This window comes from Podarcis erhardii (genome assembly GCF_964252035.2).
Source record: "Podarcis erhardii genome assembly, chromosome: 3".
In the NCBI taxonomy this organism is placed as follows: domain Eukaryota; kingdom Metazoa; phylum Chordata; class Lepidosauria; order Squamata; family Lacertidae; genus Podarcis; species Podarcis erhardii.
Window position 1 is genome coordinate 77,766,142 of NC_138507.1, and position 27,217 is coordinate 77,793,358.

Genomic DNA, 27,217 nt, shown 5'->3' on the forward strand with positions numbered 1-27,217 from the left:
GGATCGCTGCCTGAATGCTCCATAGTCACACCACCACATAGGAGAAAGGACCTGCTACCCTGATTCCTTCATGCACTGTCCATAAGTGGAATACCGGTACACTAACTTATGCTTCCCTCCTGCGTTGGCACAGTAGTGCGGGCCTCATTACATACTTATTTTTACAGTAGTACACTTACGTTCCTAAGGCTAGACTTAAATCCTTGTTCTTTTTGCATATTAATGCATGAGAGGTCAAGCTTATCTACAACTGTCATTTACTAATAAAGAAAATTGCTTTACTTCACATTTAGCTTTTTAAAACTCCTATAGAGAATATGGAAATCGAAAGGCTCCCTTTACAAAAGAAAAGATGTACAAAACATTGTTAAAGGGCCATTTGACACAAAACAAATTACCTGTGAGAATAAGTGAATTCCATGTATAGTTTGGCACCCACAGCAAACATATTTCCTCTTTTTCCATGTAACCTGGGGGCGGGGGGGGGCATACACACAACTGCCACTTACCCACACTTAATATTTGTCACAAGTGACAAACTACACAGGAGACTGATGTTGCGTCTTATGAAAGGAAATTCTTTTCAGAACCCACTGAGAGCCTTTCCTGTTATCACTGAAAACTACAGTTTCCTCATGCCGTTGGCCAGTGTTCATCTTTCATCACATTTGCAGGGATCTCCACAACGTTCCTTGACTTTCCAGAGCTCTGCCAGTTCCTCTGGAGAATACTGCGGAGAGGACAACATACCACTCTCACATGTCTTCTCACACAACCAGAGATTGTCCTGTTTGAGAGAATTATTTCAGAGACTCTTTTAACAGGAAACAAAACATGGCAAACATTGATAAGAAGATGTCACGGTGATAGTTCCAAAGGCAGTTCATATTAGTTATACAAGTATCCTATTGTAACAAGATTTTAAAATACAGACAGCAGGGGTAGGCAGATAAAGGGGTAGTGAGAAACTAAAGAAGGGCAGAAGTCAAAGATTTCCTCAATAAATAACTAGAAATATATTGCTGGCAACAGGAACCAAACACTTAAGACTGAATCTTAAGTTACTGGATTGCTTCAACCAGCAAGTCACTAGGTTAGATGCCACACAGCAATCAGGAGTTGTGGCATTGCAGCTCTCATGGCCAATGGGTAGGGAAGATTGGAACTGTAGTCAAGCAACCTCTGCAAGGCCACAGATTCCCCATCCCATACTCTCTGTTTGGCTAAATACAACCAATTCTCAGACCACTGGAATGGATGCAGTGTTTTGCTACCCTGAGCCAAGAAAGTAGGACACTGATGGCGAACCTTTTAGAGACCGAGTGCCCAAACTGCAACCCCAAACCCACTTATTCAACCTAAAGTGCCAAAACGGCAATTTAACCTGTATATCTCATGTTTTCTGTGTGTTTCACATTTCTTCTTTATGACTGCAGTTGTAATAAATAATCCTTCAAAAAAGTTATTGCATTACATTCTTCTTTGTCTTTCCATTGATACATAATTTTATGGTATAACTCAGTGCTTTTTCTCTTAAAAAAAAATGTTTAGGGGTACTCTCATTTTGACTCAATAAAATCACCACCGGGGAAAAACAAATACAGTTCAAATCGGGGGAAATAAATACAGTGAATTTCTTCTCCCATTAAATTCACAAAATGTTTAGGGATATGTGTCCCCACAGAAAAAAGAACTGGTATTATTCCAAAACAGTTGTGTTATGAGCCATCAAACCTCGGAAATACATTTTTTCCAGAAGGTTCCACAATTTGGGCCACTAGTGTACACTGGAGGGCTGCACCAAGAGCCACCCTCTCCCAATTTTTAATATATGAGAATAATGATCACTAAGCCCTGGTGCCGCAGGCGTGCAAGAGCCCTCATCTCCTCCCCTGCCACCCCAGCACAGAAGCTGCGGCTATGCTAGGGCGATGGCGCACATGCCCACAGAGAGGGCTTTGAGTGGCCTCTGCCACGCGTGCCGTAGATTCGCCACCACTGCTGTAGGAGGAGCAAAGCACGCACATAGCATGCCGTGCCAGGAAAATACAGTCATGGGAAAAAGGACTCTGTGGTTTTACAGATGAGGACATAATAACAATCATCTGTTCCTTAGCAGTCTTAAAAGTCTTTACAGCTCAATCTAAGCAGATTTGCACTGAGTGAAATGGTGCTGATTCCCAAGTACATGTATGTAGGATTCTCAGTTACTTAACAAATCAAGTAAAAACATACCTGATAGCGTTTTGGCCCAATGGCTGCCATCCAAATACCCATACTTACATCTTCACCCTAAATGCACACATTTAAATCAAAATAAAAACCAAAATGAAGAAATAAGTTCAGTTTCAACAAAGACTCAAGATAGCACACACTTCATTTAAGCTTGTGTCGAGTTTCATAAGTAAATATTTACCAGAAAACTATGATGTATAGGTGTGTTGTTGCGTTTGAAGCATATAGATGTCATCACATCCATATTTGAGGTAACGGAGCACTTCCATGCAACCAGAAACCCCCAAACCAAGTGTAATGCTGTGTAACTTTTGGCTTTGATCCAAAACCGCACAAGTCTAACAATGGACTTATTCCTGAACAAGGGAATGAGGGAAGCCCTTGCCAACCTGGGGGTTCTGTAGCCACTGCAGAGTTCACATATCCATATAGAAGCTCTTGGAATGGACTCCTCCAAAACAACAACTCTCAATCCCAATATTAGAATGTTAGGCTGGGGGGGAAATGGAATGTCTGTTTATAAAATAAATAGGATTACATATACACAAACCTATCTCCATTTCTCCTGTGAAAATACTTGCCTGATATATCTTTAATCTCTCTGAGTTTCTTGCAAGCCATTCTACAATGTCTTTGGAAATTACATAACCAGATCCACAAGCAAAGGCTGGGTATGCAGGACTTGGATACTCTAGCTCTTGCCACTTCCCAGTGCGGTCGACGGCCCAATTTAACCTGAAACTTGAGACCAAAATCAAGTTATTTTGACAGAATATTAATAGCTCTTTAATTCTGATGAAAGGGGAGGAAACCCTTTCTCTAGGACTAGCAACTAGACAATTTAATCATCAGGACTAGTCCCTACAGAGAAGGAGCTCACTCTCATGTCTGACCCCTTTAATCTTTCAGGCAGCAACTTGCAATTTTTTGTGCTGCCACCTGTTCTTTTTTTTCAATTTACAAGTAGAAAGGTAGCCTCTATGTGCCCCACTTTTTGGGGGGGTTTGTCAGGACTGTGAAATAGTGAAATCATTCACCTTGTAGTGCAGAAAAAAAATTTATCACAGGATTCATGAAAAAACAACGAAGGCTAGTTAACCTCTCTTCTTTCCCCATCTCCCTGCTTATATTTGCCTCCTTTACAGTATCAAGGGAATTACTGATACCTCTAGAAAAAGCTTTGACATCCACCTTCACTCCCACCCAGCATTTTTGCCAATCTAAGCAAAGGCATCATGGGGAAATCCAAAGAAGTTGCAAGAGAAGACTGATACCAGAAACCAGCCCAAAAACAAACCAATACATTATCATGCAAATCAATCTCTGGAGCATGTAGGCTGTATTGATTCTGCAGTTCAGCTGCTTATTAAATTTACTTCATATTTGAATGAACCCATAAGGAAACTCATAGGGCAAGTACCAGTAGATGTAATGGGACTTTCCTTCCTCCCCTTGCCCAGAGCAGATGTTGTAGATAAGGGGGAGGTCTGGTAGCACAAGCAGAAATCTTTGTACAAGCAGGATGCCACAAATGGAAAACCATCATTTGTGCTATCTAGAAATATTGTCTTTGATTCTGCAGTTAGAGGTTTATATAGCATGCAAATCAAAATACTGGTTCAAGCATGGCTTGGATCCTTAAATTGCAACCAGAGTTGCAAATTTCCTTAAACATACTTTCTGTGATTAGTGTGTTCATGCTTGTTCACTTATACTCTGCAACAAGATGAAAATAAAACAAACATTTAAAAACAATATTTGGTGCTTGTTTTTTGGCTTTAAAATATCCCCTATGCTCCCCATTATTCTTCAACCATAAGCTCCTTCAGTGCAAGGATACCTATTGCCTATGAAACTGTACAGCAGCAGAAACACTACTGGTGTAAACAATTTATTTAAATGCAAACAAACATACTTTCCCCACCAAGTATTTGGTCTGCCTAAGTTTTTAAGCTTTATTCTGTTGAACACAGCCTCCAAATCTATGTAGCAGTCATCATCCGTCTTCAGCAATACGTTGAAACTAGCTGCTTCTACTGTCCTGTAGCCAAATAAAAAACAATAAGACTATTATTGGGTTGTTGTTTTTATTTTGATTATGCATTTTGTGGTTTAATATTCCGATTTTACTCTATGAACTGCCCTGAGACCTATGGGTATGGGGCGTAATACAAATCCAATAAATAAATAAAATAAGTAAATACTACAAAAGTCCCTTAAAATGCATTGAAACAACTGTAATAACTACACTGAAACAGGTCTGATGCAATAGGATGATCAATGTTTCAACATTTTGGCTTCTATACCTTTAATACAGGTTTTCCCAGTGCAGCACCCATGCAGCACTCTTACCCTTCCCACATCCAGCCCTAAAGCCTAGACGTACTCTAGAAAAATAAAGACAGCAGACAGCAGACAGATGAAATAAGAGGAAAAGGAGCCCCTTCCTGCCAGCACCAGGGGTAGGAAAGCAGAAGGGGAGGAGAAGGCAAGGGTAAGGGAAAAAGACGTCACCCGTGTATTCTGGTTCTTGGGAAGTAACTTGCCTTTTAGTCTCGCCAGTTTGCCTTCTTTGCAATGGGTGTTTTGCCACTGGGCATGGCCCCCACCATGGCAGGAGGGCACACTCAACATCCCATTGGCCCCTTGCTTTCATGGCTGCATCGAGGAAGGAATGCAACTTTTCAGCTGCCCAGCACCATTGCATGATAATCCACAGGAGCTGAAATTCTCTCTCTGACAGCAGTTAAAAATAAAGAGCTCTAATTCTGAAATGTTTGTCATCTTCAGCCTAATAAGAAATGCTGTCATCTTTCATATTCCTCTTCTGGCACTGGGAGGCAACTGTTTGTTCTAATTAAGACTCACTGAAACCCATAGAAGAAGAAGAAAGAGGGGGCTCCAATAATATTTTAGTAGTAGTAGGATACTCCTGTAAGCTGTGATAGAGGGCAAATAGTGCAATATCCCACCCTTACATTAGGAAAGTGAAGGTGGTAGCCTTCTGGAAAAGGGAAAGTCAGGCTCCTGTTTACCCTTGTAATTGAACAGAAGTATACTTCAGTACTGGAGAGGAGGAATGCAGGCTGTTTTTTTTAATTTTAAAAAATCCCCAAAGGACGCATTAAATATGACAGAGAGTAGAGGGTAGGGAGACTTCTCAATGCTTTTAATGACCCTACATATGCACTGTGTAGGAAGTAATGAACAACTATTATGATACTTTAAAAACTCAAAAATAGGAGGAAAAGCAATAATGCAGTGATGTAAATATGAAGAATTGGGGAGGGGAGAAGTGTGTTGTATGTATGTAATATAATTGTCAAGAATATACCATGCTGTCATACTTCATGTGGCAAGCATAGCAGCAAAGGACATAGTAATTTGGGGAATCAATTTTATTTTAATATAACATAACATACATCTGTTACTGGGAAAATGTGGCCCCACAAGCAGGAGAGCAATCAGGGAACATACATACACAAACAGTGGGGAAATATGCACACTTTAATTGTATTGGAATCTTTAAAAAGGCCCATGGTCATTTCAAGTTACAGTTCATTCACACCTGCAAATAATCCACAACATCAAGGCATTTATAATTCTGCACCAGATAAACCAGGCAAAACCCTCAAACATTTCTCCCAACTTACCATCGATAGAAGTTCAGTAATTTGGCTGGAACATTTCTGTATGTATCAATTACATCAACAAAAACAATATCATCATAAGTGTTGCTTTCTACTTTCAATAAGGCATCTTCCTCTTCAAGTTTATTTATATGATGCGTGACTCTTTCAGGGCGACTCTGTAGGCTTTTTAGGAGTGCCTCTCCCTCTGAAAATGAGATAGGAAAATGGTAAGCTTTCAAAAATCACATGTCTAACATTGAAATGATCACTCTGTAGAATTGATTCTCTATAGGTTTTCTCACATATTTAAAATATCAGCAAAAGCGTAACTAGATTGAAAATTAACAACTTCTTAAGACAAAGACTCATAAATGAAAATCAGTGAAAATTAGGTTGCGGCCAAGGATGCATTGGAAAAATAATTATCTTTCCTAGATTTTTTAAAAATACACTTTGCTTTGCAACAGAAATATTCTATTCCTAAGTAAAGGGTGTTAAAAAAAAGGTCTCTGCAAGATGAGAATTCTGAGATTCTCAAGAATATTTAACATCCAATGTACTTCTACTTCACCTTGCTAAATACTGAAAGAAACGATTATCTTCACATATTGGAAAAGGGCTGTGCTGAAGCTTCTCTGTCCCATAGAACACAGGAAAAGTCCAAATCACACCTGAGAACTAGGATGCAGTATGGCCAGGCGGCTTTGCGCTTTCTGCCAGAGCTATTTGTAAGCAATCAAAGAAGTTGCAACAGTTTCCGTCAGATGGGGTGTTCCAGGATTGCGGTAGCTGACTACAAGCTGCACAACCCCAGAGCCATACAGTATCTCAGGCAGATCTGTCAGGGGTCAACTAACTTTAAGACACTAGAGGGAGCAAGCATCAAACAGCAGTGCCCTAATAAGAGTATATGTTTTGATGCTTACCTTGAATTGTGTAAATAAAGCCTCCAGCAATCCCTTCCACGCCTTGTGTAAATTCATGTGGCAATGACCCTTCCCCTGCCTATTGTGCACAATGATTAAACAGAAGAGAATTAGTTAAACTTTTGCTACAGAAATATCACTTCTACAAAACTAATATGGTTTGAAACTAGTTACTGTCAAGGTTTCCTCCAACATTTTGTCCAAAGAATTGATTAAATGTTGCAGCCCTAATCAAATGTAAGTGTTCAGAGCAGCTAGTAAACCATTACTCTGATGCCATAAAGTGGCAAAATATGGCAGAGCTGCAATGAGTTCACCTTTATTCCTAGCAGGAATACTAGATCCCCACTGCATATAGTATTAGAAACAGAGATTCCTAAGCTAAGTCAATCTTATGGTTATCCAAAGACCTGCAGTTCAAAACACATATACTAGAAGATGGTATGATACCAATATATAAAGAGGAATTATGATATTTTGTTATTTTATACTCAACATGCCCAACATGCTTGTTATATCAATATAGTTATAACAATTCAGAGCAATTTGTTCTAGGCTAAAATGCAACTCATAGGTCATTAGCTAATAAGGCAAATGCCCTCCATAATGGCTTTCAAGATGGAAGTAGTCATAAAGAGTTAGAAGCATTAGCATTTCTCCTCTGGAGATTCTATTTAAGATTATGAATTTATACAGATGTATAAACTAGAAATACTCAAGTCAAAACTATTATAAGATGATAAAATGATCCAAATGCACCATTTTGATTTCAAGTAAAACAAAAACATATTTAAGAGGTTACTTGAGAATTTGACCTGCTTAAAATGTTTACCAAAATGCTGCCCTATTATAATCATTATATGGAGGAATAAAAGGACAGACCGTAGTGATTCTGAAGACACCTCCGCCATCATTCACCATCACTTTGTGAAGATTTCTAGAAACTAGGCCTTGCAGATCCTGGCTTTCCCACACAATAGTGCCTTCAAAACTCTGTCAAAAAAGTCACCACTTACTGTTAACAATATATCTGTATGTGTACACACTAGACAAATGAATTTTTTTACAGATCTTTTAGACTCTCTGCAGAACAGAATAAACTTGAAGAACTGATGTTTAATTTTCATATACAAATTTGAGATAAAAAACAGTGAAGTACTTGAGTTTTTGATGTATCTGGTTAAGGCCACATATCTACTAATCATGAAACACCACCAAATATCAACAGGGCCAAGAATACTAGCAGTGATGTGACCAAGTCTGCTGAGGATACTAAATTGTTTGGGGTCATTAAAGGAAAAAGAGATTGCGAAGTGCTCCCAAAGGACCTCTCCATATCAGCGTTTGAAACTCCCATTGTTCTAGGTGCGTTGTGAGCTCTGGGTGCAGTACTGTGCCTAAGATTTCAGATTAAAATTGCCACTGTTACTCGGAAGTAAATTCCAACCAAGTTCAAGGGTGCTTTCTCCCAAGTAATATACACATGCATTGGGGACCTGAAAAAGTTCATTTCTTTTAAACCCAACATGTTTTGTTTAGGTTTTAGTTGCCTTGTTTAATGTACTTTTAATTTGAAAAATACTAGCCAGTTAGTTATGATGGTTTAAGTCAGGCTTCCTCAACCTCGGCCCTCCAGATGTTTTGAGACTACAGTTCCCATTTTCCCTGAGCACTAGTCTTGCTAGCTAGGGATCAAGGGAGTTGTAGGCCAAAAACATATGGAGGGCTGAGTTTGAGGAAGTAGTGCATGTTAAAGTGTTATCTACCTCAGATTCTCACAGTGATGCTTAAAATCAAAACAAATTTTGGAGTCTGATAATTGAAGGACCCTTAAGTCTTAGGTTTGCGAACCAGACACTCAAGGTGGGTCTCTGCCATCAGTTGTATAGGCCTTTAATATGTGTTAATTGTGGTGCCAAAAAGAGATATGTATATGAAGGAAAGGGGGTGTAGGGAGAATCCAGGGCTTGTTTGCAGAGTAGAAGGAAAGGATGATCTTTTTCTGCCTCCCCACTTCCAAGTACTCTCTGAAGACTGTAGAAGGGACCCTCTTTAAGAATATTAGGGGGGCGGGGCAGGGGAAGCATGGCTTTGTTTTTTGAAAGCTTCAGGTGAGGACTAGACCATGTGAAAAATGAACATAAGATTTTAGTTGCAGTTCATTCATTTTCACCTTTGTATTGTTATAAAAAAGTGTGCCTAGACATTCCATTGTTTTGCCTAGGTTTAAGGTGCCATTTAGCTCCTAGCTTTCATATCTTAAGTTTCTAACACTGCTCCAAATTGAGTGAATGGGTGGTAAAATGGCAAATGTAATTCAATACAGACAAGTCAAAAGTGATGCATGTTGGGGCAAAATATCTTAATTTCACATATATGCTCATGGGGGTCTAAACTGGAAGTGACGTACCAGGAACAAGACCTTGGGGTCTTAGTAAATAGCTCAATGAAGATGTCGACCCAGTGCGCAGAAGCCATGAAAAAGGCAAAATGCATGCTAGAGATCATTAGGAAATGAATAAAAAATAAAGCTGCCTGTATCCTAATGTCATTATACAAATATATGGTGTAACTGTTGTTGGAATACTGTGTGTGTTTCTGGTCGCCTCGCCTCAAAAATACCTAATCCTTCCCCTGGGCACTCATTTTCCTAGTTAGTGCCTACCCAGTAGTTTTAAGGAATTTTTCCTATCCCAACATTCCCCATTATCTTCAGATGCTTAAGGATGGGATTTCATACTTGCCAAGATATTTTATTTCCACCCTAAAAGAGTGAGCACATTGAAGCCTATATTAAAACATGGTTCTACTTCGTTTCACATAAACATTTTCCTGTTTAATAGCTGCTTATGAAAGAGGCAGTTCAATAGCCTCTGGCATATTTCTGATGGCCCTTCTCATTTTTAGTGACTCACATTTAGCTCATACCCCAAATTATTCACTGGCTATGAAAGAAGAACAGAAACTTATTCTCCTTTACAGGCAAACCCCCAAACACTTCTCCCAAGCTTATTTGGGGAGACTACAGAGGTAAGTATCCATCTCTCATCTTCCATTGCAGTATGTTATCATGGTTATGTTTGTGACTGGTTGGAATGGCATATTGCAACAGTAGTGATTTTCCACAAGCACTGTTATTTCCCGATCCTGTTTTCCCCTTTACTGGGACACCTTCAAAGCACTGTGTGTGTATCTGCATCCAGTTTACAATTGCATCTTGTCTCCTTAAGGAATTAATGTATGTTGGTTTGCTTTATGAAGGGGGGAGTGTAGACATTCAAACAACATTTTTAGAGTGAAAAATAAATGGCTGGGGCTTAAAATTGGTGGAGGTCTCTATGAGAAAGGAGCAAAATCAATTATCATGCCTTGCTAACTTTCATTGAAGGCTGCCTACTACAGACAAATAATCAAAGAATAAAACATAGACTATATGCATTTTCCCCCAGTGCACTAAGGTCAAATCTGCTGCTTTTATTAATGTGTTAAACCATAGTGAACATTAACCACAGTAAAAACTGAGGCACTATGGTGTCTGTTGTTGTTCAGAATGCTGCTCATTAATAAATGCATAAAAGACATAACTGTGTCAGGGATGAATAAACGCTGCTTTAAACTAGTGTCTTACAAACTCTTCTTCTTTAGCTATTTATTTTGGCTGTGGGCTCCCTGAGCCTCAAGCTTTAAGAGACAGAATAATTGTGGCCTGAAAAACAAGTGTTCAGAGATTTCCTTCCTGCAAAAATACAGATGCAGTTTAACCCCAAAGAGGGATAGACTTTATCCAGTTTTATCAATCCATTGATTTTGCAATTCCTCTTCCAATGTATTGTCCCTGGCACACAATTAAAAAGTCTGCTAAAATTAAATTGAATAAAGATAAGACACATCAAAATATCAGTAATTTAAACCCAACAACACTTTTTATCACATAATCATCTAAATAAAAATGTTTTATGGATATCTGGAATGACGGGCTGAGATACTTTCCACACAAAGCTAATTCCAGGGGAGTAACAAAAAGGCTGCTGATTAAGCAAGACCTCCATATTCTGCTCTTAGAAGACGTGGAGGGATGGTCAAACTATGTTGACCTTTAGTTATAAGTAACATCTTTTATTTTAACAAGAAAAGTATTGTTTTGTTTGTTTATTGTGCATTTCTTGAATTTCTATCCCACCCTTCCTCCCAAAGAAGCTCAAACCAGCAATAAAACAACGAACAAATGTTAAAAACATGCTCTCCACAGAAGCATTAAATCTATGGTTCACTAAAATCATGACATATGTATTTTAGAAGAAGTTTGTATTACAGACAACTCTCAATTCATGCGGGGGTTATTTTCCGGGCCTCCCTGTTTGTAACCAAAATAACATATATTGGGAGCACCCTGGAGGGGCAGCAGGGCTTGCACAGCTGACACACAGGGAAGCTTCTTCCCTGCACATCAGCTGAGCTGATCAAGAAGGCCCACTGCCCCTCTGATGCTGATGACACCCAGCTTTATCTGTTGATGGGCAGCCGCCCTGACTCAGCCCCAGACACACTGACCAGACGCTTGGAAGCTGTGGCTGGATAGCTGCGTGGGAGCCGGTTGAATCCTTTGAAGACAGAGGTCCTCTGGCTGGGTTGGGAGGGCAACTCCCATCTTTTGCAGGGGTCAATTAGTGCAAGCACCTTCTGTCAAGAGCTTGGGTGTAACCTTCGATGCCTCCCTTTCCATGAAGGCGCAGGTTTCAGCCACAGCGAAGGTGGCATTTTTCCATAGCCGTATTATGCAGTTGGTCCCTTACCTTTCTCGCCGTGATCTGGCCACAGTGATCCATGCGACGGTCACCTCCAGGCTTGATTATTGTAACTCGCTCTACGCGGGGCTGCCCTTGAAGCTGACCCAGAAACTCCAGCGAGTGCAGAATGCCGCAGCGAGACTCCTTACGGGGTCCTCGCTGTGGGATCACATCCATCCAGTGCTTTACCAACTGCACTGGCTCCCGGAGGAGTACAGGGTCAGGTTTAAGGTGCTGGTTTTGGTTTTGACCTTTAAAGCCCTATGGGGCCTAGGACCCACGTACCTATGGGACCACCTCTCCTGGTATGCCCCGCGGAGGACCTTAAGGCCCACAAATAACAACACTTTGGAGGTCCCGAGCCTCAAGGAGGTTAGATTGGTTTCAGCTAGGGCCAGGGCCTTTTCAGCCCTGGCCCCCACATGGTGGAACACTCTGTCACAAGAGACTATGGCCCTGCGGGACTTGACAGCTTTCCACAGGGCCTGCAAGACAGAGCTGTTCCGCCTGGCCTTTGGTTTGGACTCAGTCTGACCCCTATGTTTCCCTCCCCTTATGGTCTTGATTTATCAGCTACTTCAAAATGAGGCTGCATTTTAAATTGCATTTTAACCTGTATTTTAAATAGGTTTGTTCCCCCCCCCCCCTCTTTTCCCCCTATGATGTTTTTACTGTGATTTTTATTGGTGTTAGCCACCCTGAGCCCAGTTCTGGCCAGCGAGGGCAGGGTATAAATAAAAATTATTATTATTATTATTATTATTATTATTATTATTAGGCACGTGAGCTGGAGGGCAGCAGGGCTTGCTCAGCTGATGTGTGAGGAAGCAGCTGCTGCTGCACTACCCCGCATGTCAACTGTTAGGTGGGGAGGCCTCAACAAAGCCGCACTGGGCCTTCAGTTCAGGAGACCCTCCTTTTTGGGCTCCAAGGAGGATCTCCTCACAAGCCAGAAGGACTTTCCAGGGTGCTACCCATTTCCAGCACCACACATGTGCACAGTTGCATGCAAATAGAGCTTGCGTAAATGGGAAGTTGCCTGTACTGAAATGATCTGTCCATTTTAAAACTCATTACATTCTTCTTCCATACTTCTCTCTTCACTGGAGGAACGTGCAGGAGGGATAATATTTTTTTATCTCATTCATTTTCAGAATAGGCCCATGATGGAAATATCTAATATTCCAACTTTATAGGTGGAAAACAGGATAAGAAATAGAATTGTGCTCTAGGGCTCTCTCTATACTTTAATCTACATTAGGATTTGGACCCAAGTCTAAATGTAGAACTCCATTCTCTGGCCAGATCTATTCATTCTCTTCCATATTAAGTATGAAACAATTCTCTTGAAAGCTTATAATGCCGCCTCCCCATTAAGTTATTGGGATGTTAAGAAGATTTCAGTTACTTACAGATGAGCAGAATGAGAGTGCACTGAGCTACAAAGAGATATGGTTGCTAGCACCGAGTATGTGTGACATTTCACAGTCTCAAATCCATTAATAATTTAATAATGACAGAAAAAAAGCTGAAGAATTCTAAATAGATGAAAAAACCAAATGCCATTGTAAAGAACCAGTTTAGATACGCTCCACACATACCTCAGGCAGAATGAACTGTTCTACAGGTTTATACCAGAGTCTGTTTACTTGCACTCCACAGCTAGCTGGACTAAAGCGAGCACTGAAGAGAGCCTCCTATGAAAACAAAAGGCAACACATTTGTAAGCCATGAACGCCATTAAGGTTAATTAATATTCACACACTCTTGACCAGTTTACAACATCCAAATATAGTTGTAGTTACAGGAGAACATGCAATCACCTGCATGCTTTTTACATGGCCTGCCCACTCTTGAAAAAATCCTATAAAAAGGTAAGCTTCAAAGACTCTACACCTAAAATGCAAATATGCATTGCTAAATAATGGGAGGGGGGGAGCTTTCAAGTCCCTATATCAAGACTTCAGGGCCTTAGCCAACATCTTGCACACTTAAAGGTACCCATGTCAGAATAAAAATACCACAGACTACATTTGAAATCTCCACTGAGTCCAATACGATATATTCCAGGTTCACATCAATAATATGCAAACCTCCATTTCAGGATATCTCAAATGCAGTCCTAATAGCAGAACAACCCACATTTGCATTCAAGTGTTACCTATTTTAATCCAATCTCATGCAAGCCTTTATAGAATTTTTGGAACTGGTTGCGGGATGAGTAAGGAAAATGGTTGTGCTTGTTTACTACCCATACATTAGTAGAAATTATCAGAAACCACTCCTGGGTGATCTGGTGATCTGGCACAAGACTCTTCTCTCATGTGAGGGCCAAAGCAAACTATCCCCTCTGTGTTTCCATGCTGATCATAGAAGGAGCTTTCCTCCTTCTGTTGCTAACATAAAAACCAAGCAGTCTGGCGCAGGAGGAATACAGTGACCTGTTCCTCCTCCACAAGCTTGCTTGGAATTTCTGGTCTCCTGTGGCTACCAGGCGAGTTGTTAAATACAAGGGTTTTTGCATACTTCCTTTATTATTATTACTATTACTGCATAAGTAAAGCCAAATGTAATCCCACATATAAAACATTCCCCAGCTGCTAGTTTAAACTCTAAAGTACATTGCAAAGCAGTCCTCTGACTCAAGTTGCAAAGCAGTGCTGTGACTTAAGCCTGGACTTTCAGCTACCCTACGTAAATAGCTACTTTAAAATCCACTGAAAGAATTCTACCTAACATAACTCTCATTTACCATGAGCCTCTGGAAAGCCATTATACAGAATATGTACCCCTTTCATTGCCTCTTATAAAATCACAAAAAACACAACCCATGCAAGCAAGCAAAGGAGCCAAGCCATATCCTACAGCAGGAGACCCACCTAGATTCATCAGCCATTAAAATCTAGACAAAAATTAATTTAATGACCTAATGAAGAAAAAAGAGTCTGTGTTCCCTTTCCCTGTGCCTAGTTATTTTAGAGCAGACAGAAGACTACCAGAAATCATGGTTAAACCATCTTCTTCAATGTTTTGGCACAAAACATAGAGAGGGCATAGAAATATCTGACTTGTTGCCCTTTTCTATTTATTTCTCCTCCCATATACCCACCCCATAAATCCTATTCTCACTGACTCACAAATGTCAAAGAACTTTCAAGGAACAAATTGTTTGACAATTGCAGGTTATGGCACTACAGTCCAAGCTGTGCGTTCATTTATCATAGATACCTGTTACCTCTCCTTTATTCTACACTTAGAAAAAGGCTGTGGATTTTGTTCATTATATTAGGACAACTACAGCAGCATACCTCCTGCTCTGCCTGGTACAGTTTCACTGTTATGTTTCTCTGGAATCCTACACCCTCAGCATCGTAGAACACCCCAAGACTGGTGATGACAATCGGGTAAAGGACTTTGAAATGCACACTGACAACTCTATCTTCCAAGAGCGCTGAAGTGTCATCCTCTGGCAAATTGAATGCTTCAACTTCTTGATTCAGAACTATTGGAAGTGGGGGGGGGGGGGGAGAGAGAGTAACAAAGAGCACAACAGAAGTCAATTTAAAAAAGGTGATTGAGAGAAAGCAACTCTTGAACACTCTTATTACAGAAGACATGGATTTTTTCCATATTAATTACAATCACTGGCAAGTACGGTGGATAATGTACTTAGAAACAGCTTACACTTTAATCCCTAAGACATTTACTTAAAAGTATATCCAACTGCACTAATTAAGAAGAGTGGGTGGGCTTGATGTAAAACAAAGAAGGGGTCCTTGCTAAAACTGTCATAACAGCCTAAAAATGTTTGGCTTAGTATGAGAGATTTTTAGTGTAAAAATAGCCCAATGGGCAATAAACCGCAGCAGTTGCAATGTTCGCAGAGCTAAATAGCTATAAGCATATGCTACATAATAAGCAATCCATCCAAAAGATTTCTAAAAGTTTTTACCTGGGTTAGTGATGTTCAGAAGTCTGCATGAATAAGGATCTTCTCTATCTTCTACCGGCACATCACATCCATGTGCACCAATTATAAACTTCACAAGGACACTAAAATATTGTCATTAACAACATTTACTGATTTCTGTTCCATAATTTCCAGAATTATGAAGACTGCTTCACACAAGAAAACCACAACACACTTCACCCACTTTTGCCCTTTACAAAAGATTAAGGCTGCAACCCTAAAGCGGGGGCAGGTGGGGACAGCAGAACTAAAGACAGATTAACTGCTCCGTCCACCACACTTTGCCATCCTTTTCCAGGAATTTTTTTTTTTTAAGCTCCTGGGCTGTATTGTTTCCCGTGGTTTGGGGGCATGCAGTGGAGGTGGGGAGATATTTGATCCTTTGGATCCAAGCCATCTGCTAGTCGGGCTAATCTTCCCTGTCACATCCCCAATTCAGCCCTAGTGATGTTCTTGTTTTATACCCCACCTTTCTCCCTGACAGAGACTCAAGGCAGCTTACAGATAAACTATGAACAGCTAAAACATAGAAAAAGAAACAATAACTAAAAAAACCAATTAACGGCAGCTGAAGTTTCTGCAATAGTGAAGGGCATCTAATATGGACATCCAACATCAGAGCTCCCTCTCCAAGGTTGGAGCAATTCTCCTACTCTTGGAGGGAGAGCTCTGATGTTTCAGATGCTTCATGGGATGCTGTCCAAGAAACCACAGAGTTTCAGGGCTCAAGGTATAAAAAAGAAGGACTTCCCTGTGCAACTTGTTTACTTGTTTCTGTGGAGTAGCAATTCTAAGTTCCCTCAGTTATTTGAAAGAGAAAACTAGACACTGGTATTCATTCCAGATTAATTAAAATGAGATTAATGATCTTCTAAATGTTTTCCCCCATAAAGGATTAATAATCACAGAAATGATTTATTAAAAGCCAGTAAAATTAGCATGGAAACCTATTACATCCACTTGCCTTGTTTTGCTGCCATCTTTTTTCAACAGTAATGCATATCTTAATATGTAATGAAGTGTCATCCTGGAATATTCCAGCTACATAGGACAGTATTATGACATGTTCATTAAAAGAATAAAGAAAAGCACTGTCAAGCAGATGAGCATTTAAATTTAGGTCAGGACACTTCTTGTTGGAGAATTCAGAAGCAGGCAACAGAACTCACTATAACTTAGCGGGGGTTTTTACGTTATTTAAAGAATATTTTGAACTAATTCCACTTATTGAAGATTCTCATAAATGAGCTTGGATACTAGGTGTTGAGTTCATAAGAGAAGGAACAAGCAACTCTTTGGAATTACCGTTGGCTCAGTCCTGGGTGCTGCTTCAAATGCCTGAACCAAGTGTTCCTTATAGCATTCCGCAACCCTTCATTATGTCGTGCAGACAGTACCCCTACGATGACATCATAATGTTTCTGTTTCCAATGAGGAAAGAAAGCCAGTAGACCTAGGAAGTAGAAATTAACAATGCCTTACTAGAAAAGCAAGTGCACAAATAGGGTGGCGAGAGCTATAGGCAGATCATTCAAATGGTGGTGAAATGGTAAACAATACTGGGGCAGTAACTTTAAAAAAACAACTCAACACTGGAAGCTGATTTTAGTTTGCCTTAACTTGCTAACTCTTCAACCAGAATTAACTAAATACAAGCTAAACAAGCCAAACCTGTGTAACGAGAGAAGAAATCTTAAAAAATAATAAGCTATTTCTTAGATTAATAGGTAAAGAACACAAGGGATTTAGAAATGCAATTTCATATATTTGAGGAGTTTGAGGCTTTGACACAAGAGCACTTTAAACACTAAAATGAATGGATTGCATATATTTTGAAGCCTGCAATACTGAGAAGATAAAGCTATTATTGTATAGTTAAAATTAATATAAACCAAGGCAGAATTTGGGGAGTCTCAGTGGTTTGTATACAATGCAGTCCCATAAGCTCAAGGATTCCCACTAGAACTTCCCCCTCCCATCCCCAACATGTATCCCACACCCTCACAAATCTGCTCCAGAGGGTTGGGGGAACTCACAAAATAGATTTAGGGAGCACGTGGGCGGGGGGGGGGGAAGTTTATTAAGCAAGCAAGAATCCTTGCGCTAAAGGGACGCTTACTTAGCACTGCATTGGAAATGAGCCAGTACTCTGAAATTTTCATGAGGGAGAAAAGGAAGGTTACATGTTTTAAACTGCATTCTCAGCTAAACATATGCATATCCAACTGCTATGGCGAAAAGCTTCACACAAAAACTTAAAATAAACAAATTTTCCTTTACGCTAAGGCGTTTTCCTAAACTGAGACTAAATAAACATGGCATAATACTAGTCAATTGAGAAAGACAGGCTTGTATCTGCAGTTATTCTATAATGGAAATGCTCAGATGTATATTTAGCACTGGCAAGAGATCAGTTTCATCTCACTCTGCTTAATTTGAGATTGCATCCAAAAAAATTAAGATGACAAATCAACTAAGTGCCTGGACAGCTTAGAACAACTACTGCACGTAAGGCAGGAAGAGGTAATTTCAGAAGTCTAATTTTAGCATATCCCAAAAGATTTTCAAATTTACATTGCATGTTCAAGATTTAACAGCATGGTGACATTTCATAATATCACTGTCTTCTATGAGTATCTTATATAATATATTGTTGCTGGCACACAGTTTCAAGAATGGAATCCTGTAGTCACAAGATTATAAATTTGAATTACAAAAGGTTTACACCAGGCATAGGCAAACTTGGCCCTCCAGATGTTTGGCGACTACAATTCCCATCACCCCTGGTCCTGTTAGCTAGGGATGATGGGAGTTATAGTCCCAAAACATCTGGAGGGCCAAGTTTGCCTATGCCTGGTTTACACAATAGGTTCAATCTAAGGAGGAAATGCTCTCTCCAGTATATTACCATTCACACTAAAAAATAGCTGGGCACAAGTGCCACATGTATGGAGAGAGTGAGTTGGTGTTATACAGCCAAGGAAAATTCCCCTCCGAGTCAATTAAGTGAGTGGAAGTCACTTTACACTCCTGATCTCATTGCCATGAGTCCACAATTCCACCCACATCTCCCTGTAAGAACAGGGGAGTGGGCACCCTCTCCAATTGATGGTACAATAAAGGTTGTGACTGTTTAAATATATCTGTCCACCTCTTGCTGCCCCAGAACTCCAGGCTTCCTCTCCAACATGGAACTGAGGAAAAGACAGGAATTATTCCTGCAGTTTCACTCTGCAGTCTACACAGAAAGATTCTGCAACTGAGGGGAAGATCCCCGGCCCCACATTCCAAAGTGGGGCTTGGCCTGGGCTGAGCTGCTCAGCAGTCCAGCACCATTCAAATCCCCTGTTCCCCTGCCCCAAAGGATGTCCAATTTAGAGCTGAAGAGGAAACAGAAGATTATTGTGGTCCACCTCTGTGGGGAAACAGGGACAAAGAGAGGGAAAAGATCTTAGCTATCAATACCAGTCAAAATCTGTGAACCATGTTTTCACTGTTGCTGGTTTTAGATTTGTTATACACTTGACCTAAGCTTTTGAAGAAAGTGATGCCAACCTAAAAAAAAAGTCTGCAAATATGTTTTAGTACTCCTGTCTGCAGGCTGTTTTTTGATCTGTGGAAAGCATGCTTGTTATTATTTCTGTGGATAGATTATGCAAGTATTTGAAAGCCAGTATTAGGACAAAGTAAAACCCATCAAATATATCCTGATAATGTCTCAAGGAATCTAAGGAGTTTCTGGTCGGAGAGACTTTTCTTTGTACATTTTACTAGAATTTCTTGGAATATCTGGGTTGCTTCTGAAGCTATAATGTGTATTTGTCCCTACTAGCTATATGAAGCTGTTGGAAGTGGTTATCAGGGGATTTGGAACACTGTCATCAGTATGCTGATAATACCCAGCTCTACTTCTCAGTTACATCTAAGTCAGGTGTGGCTGTGGAAGTCCTGGACCAGTGCCTGGAAGCAGTGGTGGGCTGGATGAGGTCCAGTCTGAACCTGGCAAGATTAAAGTTCTCTGGGTGTGTGGTTCTTGGGTGTAGAAATTAGGCAGATTGCACTTCTCCTAAAGGAACAAGTATCTGGTCTTGGGGTTCTCATTGAGCTACTTTCGTCACTGGAGGCTCAAGCAGCCTAGGAGTACCTTTCACCAGCTAATACCATTCATGGACAGGAAGAGCCTTGCCACATTGGTCCATACATCAGCAACTCCAAAACTGGATTACTGCAGTGTACTCTGTGGAAGGCTTCCCTTGAAGCTGGTCTAGGAGCTTTAGCTGGTACAGACCTCATAGTCCTTAGATTCAGGGACTATTCTACAACTCCAAGTTGGAAAGAAAGACTAGTATGAATCTAACTTTGTCCTAATTCAATTCAAACACAGTTTTGCTCCCCAAAACACCAACTGATTTGTTCCTAAACCTCACAAAAAACCACCTTCAATCATCACATGGTCTCTGGACCACTTATGGAGCAGTAAGCCGCCATGCACAAAGCTCAATGCACTTTTTGTGTCATAGCCCTAATGCCACATCCACAGTAAAAGGCAGGTAACTAATCAGAGGTACAGCAACAGGATGACAACACTGGTGTTTGCCACTACACGTAACTAAGTAGAAACACGAGGGAATTAGAATCCAATTCGTAAAGCTACTTAAGGAGCAGGTCTAACACATAATTAGCTCCCAGTTCTAGTTACTTTTGAAAGCTAAACTGCTACAAAGCAGGATCCCACAGAAGTGGGATCACCTGGACCCCAGAGAAGGATAAAGAATGGAGGCAGACTACAAGTCTGAATGAAACCACTTTGATGGTTTTATGCTGTGAAGCAGTCTATAAATTTATTAATGAGAATAGGGGAAAGCAGGAACTTGAGATCCCAACTATACACCCAACAGTTCACTGAACTCTGCAGGAGAGGGCCTCCTGAAGACACCATCTTACAAGGAGGTTCATTCCACATGATACAGGAAACTGACTTTTAGTGTGGTGGCACCTACCCTTTGAAACTCCTTTCCATTAAACATTAGGCAGGTGCTAGAGACAACAGGTGCTGTCTCATTGTCTTTTCAGTGCCTATTAAAGATCTTCATTTTTCAACATGGCTTTTCAGTGGAAATCTGTTACATATGACATTGTTTCTACCTATGGAATTGTTGTTGTTAAATTTATGTCTTGCCCTGTCCTTTCTCTCAACAGCAACAAACACACCCGTAAAACACCTCATAACAATCTGAACATGGATATAGGCTGAGAAGTATCTCTACTAAAAAGGCTTGTTGGAAGGAGCTGAGGATGGTTTTACTGTAATATTGGTCTGGGATATTTTATGGAACAATACATAAACGGAATAAAAAAACTAACTAATTAACTAGATGGACAAAGAGCACAGTGGTGTGTCTTGAACCCTCTTGGTAGAAGCAAACAGGTAAACTTTGTAAACAAGACTAAGCAAAAGGTCTGAGAGTAGGTGCAACCAAAATTTAAGTTTCACCACACTCTGAGAGGAACGTTTGCAATTTTGCCCCTTTCCTAATTTCACAAGAGATTTGATGATCTTGAAGGCAGCATGTTTGTCATAAATACTCAAGAGAACAAAGGGACTGGGGTCTAATTTATTGGGCCATTTTTTTGTCTTCAGCATGTGATAGACAAATACATACTAGTTCACTGATTGATGACAAATAATTTACTCCAAAGTACTCCAGCATTTGGTTTCATTAAATCTGTTTCGTATGATCAGCCCAGTAGATGGCCAAATCATACAGTATTCTGTCAATAATTTAGTTTGCAATTCTTTTTCCCCAGCAGTTTTCTTCCCGAGTTTCTTAGTGCCGACTTATTCCTTTATTTAAATAGTTTTGCTAGCACATATTCTTTTCCAATCTGCCTTGAACCAACAGAGATCCCCAAAAATTAATTTTTAGGAAAGGAATGCCTGGAGGCCTCCTCCTCATCTTTCTTTAGTTGCTTCAATAATAATGGATGACTGGATAGGAGTCCCCACCCTTCAGGTCAATAGCCAGGTTGAGGGTTCCTCCTGCCCACAACACATACACAGGATTTCCTCTGCTACACTCAGGCATGTTAGTTCTTAGCTCACCTCTCACTTTTCCCCCTAGTCTAGATGAGCATTACAAGCCAAAAATGACTTTCTTGAGAGGAAGGCTCATTAAACTCATTCACTTCTCAATATGAACACATAAGGCGATACTCTAAGCCACCTTTTCCCTACCTTATTTATGCTTTATGAGGAATCTTTTGCCACTATTCAATTCTTCTACAAACCAACCTCCTTTCTCATTTGCTCTCATCTTTTTCTGTGTGCCTTATTTTTACAGCACTTCCTTCCTACCTCTGTCCCAACTTCTCTCCAAGTGCCTGGGTGAATTATGCCCTTCATTCCCTCAACCTCCCCCCCCCCCCGCCTTCCGCCCCGCTTCTGGTCGACGCCTGCCTCCCTCATGCCTCCTGATCCACAATCCCCTGCTCCCTGCTCCTAAACTCCCTCCAAAACGAAGGGGGCAAACCACCCTCCCCACCCTCTGAGGGGGCGACTTTTGCACCCCACCGTCTCCCACAAGACTCTCAGTTGCTTTCGCCAGTAACCTTGCTCGCCTTGGGGGGGGGGAGGCAGCACGTCGCCATCCCCTGCTCTACCAATACCTACGTTTTTTTTGGGGGGGGGAGGCGGGCACTACCTTCGCCCCTTGCCCTTCTCCCTCGCCCTCAGGAGGCAGCAGCCCACCACGGACGACCTCAGGTGAGCCCTCCTGAGAGCGGGGAAAGGGGGCTCAACAGGCGCTTGGCAGGGCTCCGTCAAGGGCAGCCTGCCCAGAGCGCCCCCCAAAAGCTGGAGCCGGGCCTGCCTCTACCCGTTGCCCTTCCCTTCCCTCCACACAGGGCGAGAAAGGCGCCCCCCCCCACCTTCACCCCTCCGCCCCCCCCCCCATGCAGGCTTCTCTCCTACCTCACCTCACGCGCGGGGGAAGAGCCGGGTGAAATGCCGCCCAGCCCTCCCTCCTTCCTTCCCTCAGGGAGGCGGGCAAGAGGGCGCCGCTCCCCGCTTGCTTGCTTCCTCCCTCCCTCCCTCCCCGACCTACCTTCCGGGTGCTGCTTCCCGGGGCCACTCGCCGGGCAGCTGAGGAGGAGCAGCCAGAGGTGCAGCACGACCCCGACCACACACGGGCACAGAAGGACCAACCAATTTCGCATTGGCCGCCGCCGGCCCCTTCGCAGCCGTTACGGAGCTCTTAGCGGGGACCAGGAAGAAGGGGCTGGGGAGGGGGGTGACCCGGAGGGACAAGAGAAGGCGCCTCGCTTCCTCCCCCGGCTCTCTCGGAGGCAGCGCGAGCGGCGGCGGGGCTCTGCCGGCCGCCTCTTCTCCAGCCCCTCCCGCGGCCGGCCCAGAGCCAGAGCCCCGCCCCCAACGGGGAAAGGCGTGCGCGCACAGCCGGAGCCCCTGACTACAATCCCCACAATGCCTGGCGGCGAAGAGGTGGCCGCCGGGGGCCTCCAGCTCCTCCCCTGGGGATGCCCCGCAGCAAGCTGCGGATCGGCAGAAATAAATGAGAGCCAGCGCCGCGCGAAATAATAACAACGAATTTCATTTCAATGGCTCTCTCTCTTTTCTGCTTTATATAACCTTTATATAGCCTTTCACATGGGAGGCTTTCTGTCACGTCAGCTTGAGCTCCCCTCTCTGGACTGAAGCGCTTTACCAGCGTTTGAACGTGGGAAGCCAGCATTTTTTAAATGCCCACGCCTGCGAAGAACTTGCGGGTGGGAGGCGGGAACTAGACCTGGCTCTTCCCCAGCAGCAGCGTCCTGCGCCTCTCAGGGGAAACAAGCAGATGCCCCAGGACCGGCTGTTTCCTGACATGCAGGGTTAAATCTCGCTACATTTGCAGGCGGGCGGAGTGGTACGTGGGAATGCACGTTCCTTCTTCTGCTGGCAGCACGCCTACTAGCGGGACAGGGTTATCCACTGATAACTTTGAAGAATCCACTAGAATCACAAACGGGACTTAATAAAATTACCTCTACGAGGGGAGAGGAGGGACTCTTCGTAATTGTGTTTATACACTGAAAATCGATAAAACTTCCCATAATAGAAACCAACGTTTACAACGATCCACCTCTGTTGCTGAAAAAGCAAATATAGATAAATGTAAATTCCAGTGTCATTGTTGATATCGTGAGTCGTTAGTCCAAAGGGCTTCTTCACCAACTGTTGAAATGAGGCTAAATTGAAAAAGCGGGTGGTTCCTATCTGATGTTTAAATTGACTGTTTTTTAATGATGCTGTGTACTGTCCTGGCTCCTGATTGGGAAGAAGGGCAGTACAGAAATAAAACATGTAATATTTTTTTTCGTGCATGTGTAGGGAATGGTCCACCTGTTACAGCTATTGACTCTCTCGCTTAAGTTGGCCTGATCCAGTCATTTAGTCTCCTAACCCTACCACCCTGCACCTATGGCATGCAGAAATCTAGCAGGTGAAGCTCTTCCTAATATGGAGATGAAATGATTGTGGGAAGCTTCATCTGCTTAATTTTTGCATGGCATGGCAAAGACACAGGAGTAGGACCATTAAAATGCTGGCAAACGAATGTGAGACAAAAAAAAAAATTGTGCCCACACCTTCTGCAATGAGATTTACACCTTAATTTTCTAGAGTGCACTTGCATTATTCACTGCAATTTATTCCACATTATCCACATGCTGCAAATTTTATAATCCATTTATATATGTACCCGGACTTCCTATCCATCAGGTTTCTTTCTAGTTTTCAGGTAACTTATAAAATACTTTTTAGCTGTCATAGGTAATGAGGTGCATCTTCAGCAAACATTGATAATGTTACAGGTGTGTCTCTGTAAGGAGGTAGTTCCACGATTTGGGGGCTACCACAGAAAAAGCTCTTGCCTGGGTTGCAAATGGGGGGGGGGGAGACTGAAAGCTGATTTCTCTAGGCATCTGCATTTTGAAACAAGCTACCATTCCCAGCAGTCACACAAGTCCTATGTGTCCTAGTTTACCATTTCTGGTTTCCTCTGAACCATAGGTCTCTTTTCAGCTGAGATTTGTATAGGAAAATTACAGTAAGAGTAATGTACTGCAAATAGTTAAGGTAAATGATAATTCTTTCTTTAGGTGCTATTTCATTGCATGCTTCAGTCCATTGCCAGTCTCTCACAATATAATTGCATGATCAAGCCTTCCCTTTCACTTACAACATGCATACGGTAATTTTATTTATTCATCCAGCAGGTGGCAGCAATAAATCAACCTACAAACCATTTGGAAAGGAGGTTGAAGGAGGAATAGAACAGCTGTAAAAAAGTTATTTCATAAGTATTTCCCCCAAAAAACGATCGCCAAGTGGGAAAGAGCATGTAATGCATACAGTGTAACATACACTGCACACTTTTGCTAGAAACAAAATACTGTACAGTAGTTATTTTGCTGTACCTACAGAGACCAGGCAGCTATAATCACAGGAGTAGAGAGAACAACGTTGGCAGCAAGGTCAGAGGGAAATGGCATGCAAAAAATGCAGGCTGTTTTGATGAAAGTAAACTTAAATGTAAAATAAGTGCTGTTTGCACAACAGTGTTAACAACACAAACACCTGTAGTCAAAATAAAACCTGCTGTCTCAGGATGGTAGAATTTGACTTTTTGATGAGCTGTCATTCAGCAGCATCACACTGGAGTTTCCCTTCAAAGTTCCTTTGTTTAAGGATGGCTTCCTCAAGGTCACTAACAGAGTGTTCTGGGAGGCTGACATGTTCTCCAAGTAGTTTCTGAAAATTTTCCTTTCCGATGTCCGTTTTGCATCCATTTATTCTTTTGCAGAGGCTAGTCTTCCGGTCCTATGTAGAACACGGGTGTTGCCTGCAGATGGTTGTATATATCATACTGGAAGATGAACAGGTGAATAAACCTTTGAAGCTGGCCAACATTATTAGGTCCTGTTGCCTGTGTACAGATGGGGGTAGAGTTGACTTCTGGGTCACTGCAGCATGTTGGTCCCTGTGCTTTTGCCTTTTGTTGCTGGTGAGCAGCTGTTTAAGGTTCAGTAAAATAAGCAAATATATAAATAGTATAATGAAATGGCTAGGAGGATGAGCTGTAAGTGCTTGTTCCTGGTTCAAGCAGCATCTACTAACTCACAATACGGCCTTACAGTTACCAGCTTTTTTACTGGCCCTTGTGTCTAACATTAGCAATATAGGTTAATATATTCTCCCTAATGCTAGTTTCGTTCATGACGTCAGGGGTTTTTTGTGCCCCCTGACAATTGTACTATACTATGCTGGGCAGAGGACTCCATTTTGTACCCCAGTCTGTTCAACATTTATGTGAAATCTCTGGGTGAGGTCATTTAGAATGCAGTGTTTTCCTTCCTTTCCCCCCCCTTCTAAAAATATATTTATTTAGGGATACTATGAAATAGTTTACATCTGCATTTAACTTAGTTTCTAATGTCTTAGAAATCTTTAAAAAAGAGAGAGAATACAACACATGCTATGGCCTACATCTTCTAGGTTCACTGTTCCGATTTAGGCCTTTTCAATTGGAAAAGGATAAGTAAACATGTTGCCATGGTAACTTGCACAGCCTTGTTAAAATTAAATCAATTATGATGTAGAAAGGGTTCCCTAGTGGAGCTTATTATGAAGAAAGCAACTAATTGTTTTTCTTGCTTTCTAAAGGCATTTTTAAACAAACTGCCATATCTGCTAAATCTCTTTTAAAATGAGAGTCCCGTTTTATTGAGCACAGATATATTACAGTATGATGATAGATAAGGAATGGAATAGGTTTTTATCTTCATAAAACTCTAGGAATGGAAACCATTACATGTGTCAGCTTTTGTCTTGAATTTCATATTTAGGATTCAAAGCCAGAAACATAAATTTACATTTAATTAAGAGGCAGCTTCTACAGTGTCCAGGGTGGGTGGAGATGGAAATGGCATACCATGAAGAATTTTGGTGTCAGCTAGCATCCCACACTTACAGTTGCTTACAGACAGACAGGCTAAGCTTCATCTTCCCTCCAAGCACACACTTGACCTACCAAAAGATGCTGAGGATGTACGCAAGAGGAGAAGCCTTTGGAGATTTCTTGCAGGGGGAGGGATACTGTCTTTTAGACACAGGGCAATAGCATGAAAATGTGAAAGTACCACTGATTTTAGACAACAGTGAGAAAGCTCAAAAGTCCTGAACACACAAGGGTAAACACATGTAGTGAGCCAGGCACACATGTGGTAGCCTAACCTTCAATTTGCCCCATGCACTGGTCATCATCTTTAAGGTGATGTCACTGACAATCCTTAATGGGTTCATAGTTACAACTACCCAGCAGAGCAAGCCGTATTACAGTATTCCACTATGACCCAGGTTAACAAATGGCCCAGTTTTTCCTGAATTTAGGCCATGCCACCCCTTGCCCATTTACTTTCCTGGATTCCCAGCTTTCCTTTCTTTAAAAAGGCTCTAGCACTTATAAAATCAGATATTTAAGGCAAGATGTGCAGGGAGTATTCTGCCCAATCATTTCATGAGGGGAAAAAGCTTTCTCTCCCACTATGGGAAGTTACAGCTAGAATTGGCACGGAAGGGAAGGAACAGAGATAAAACTATAGAGTCACAAT

General features: G+C 41.6%; 1 protein-coding gene across 3 annotated transcripts; it reads right to left on the reverse strand.

Annotated features, from left to right (window-relative positions):
* Positions 1-75: 75 nt before the first annotated feature.
* On the reverse strand, positions 76-22,970 carry B3GALNT2 (beta-1,3-N-acetylgalactosaminyltransferase 2). Of its 3 annotated transcripts, XM_081856382.1 has the most exons (12): positions 22,654-22,968; positions 16,856-17,003; positions 15,533-15,633; positions 14,889-15,082; positions 13,182-13,277; positions 7,676-7,786; positions 6,794-6,872; positions 5,889-6,072; positions 4,151-4,276; positions 2,817-2,976; positions 2,236-2,292; positions 76-787 (listed from the first exon to the last, which is right to left on the reverse strand). In XM_081856382.1, the coding sequence occupies exons 1-12, from the start codon at positions 22,763-22,765 to the stop codon at positions 653-655; spliced, it is 1,503 nt and encodes a 500-aa protein (XP_081712508.1). In that variant the 5' UTR covers positions 22,766-22,968; the 3' UTR covers positions 76-652. The 3 variants fall into 3 exon arrangements, with proteins under 3 accessions (XP_081712508.1, XP_081712507.1, XP_081712506.1); XM_081856380.1 differs by lacking the exons at positions 76-787; positions 2,236-2,292 and having other exon boundaries at positions 2,387-2,976; positions 4,160-4,276; positions 22,654-22,970; XM_081856381.1 differs by lacking the exons at positions 76-787; positions 2,236-2,292; positions 16,856-17,003; positions 22,654-22,968 and adding an exon at positions 16,515-16,838 and having other exon boundaries at positions 2,386-2,976.
* Between the last annotated feature and the right edge of the window lie 4,247 nt (positions 22,971-27,217).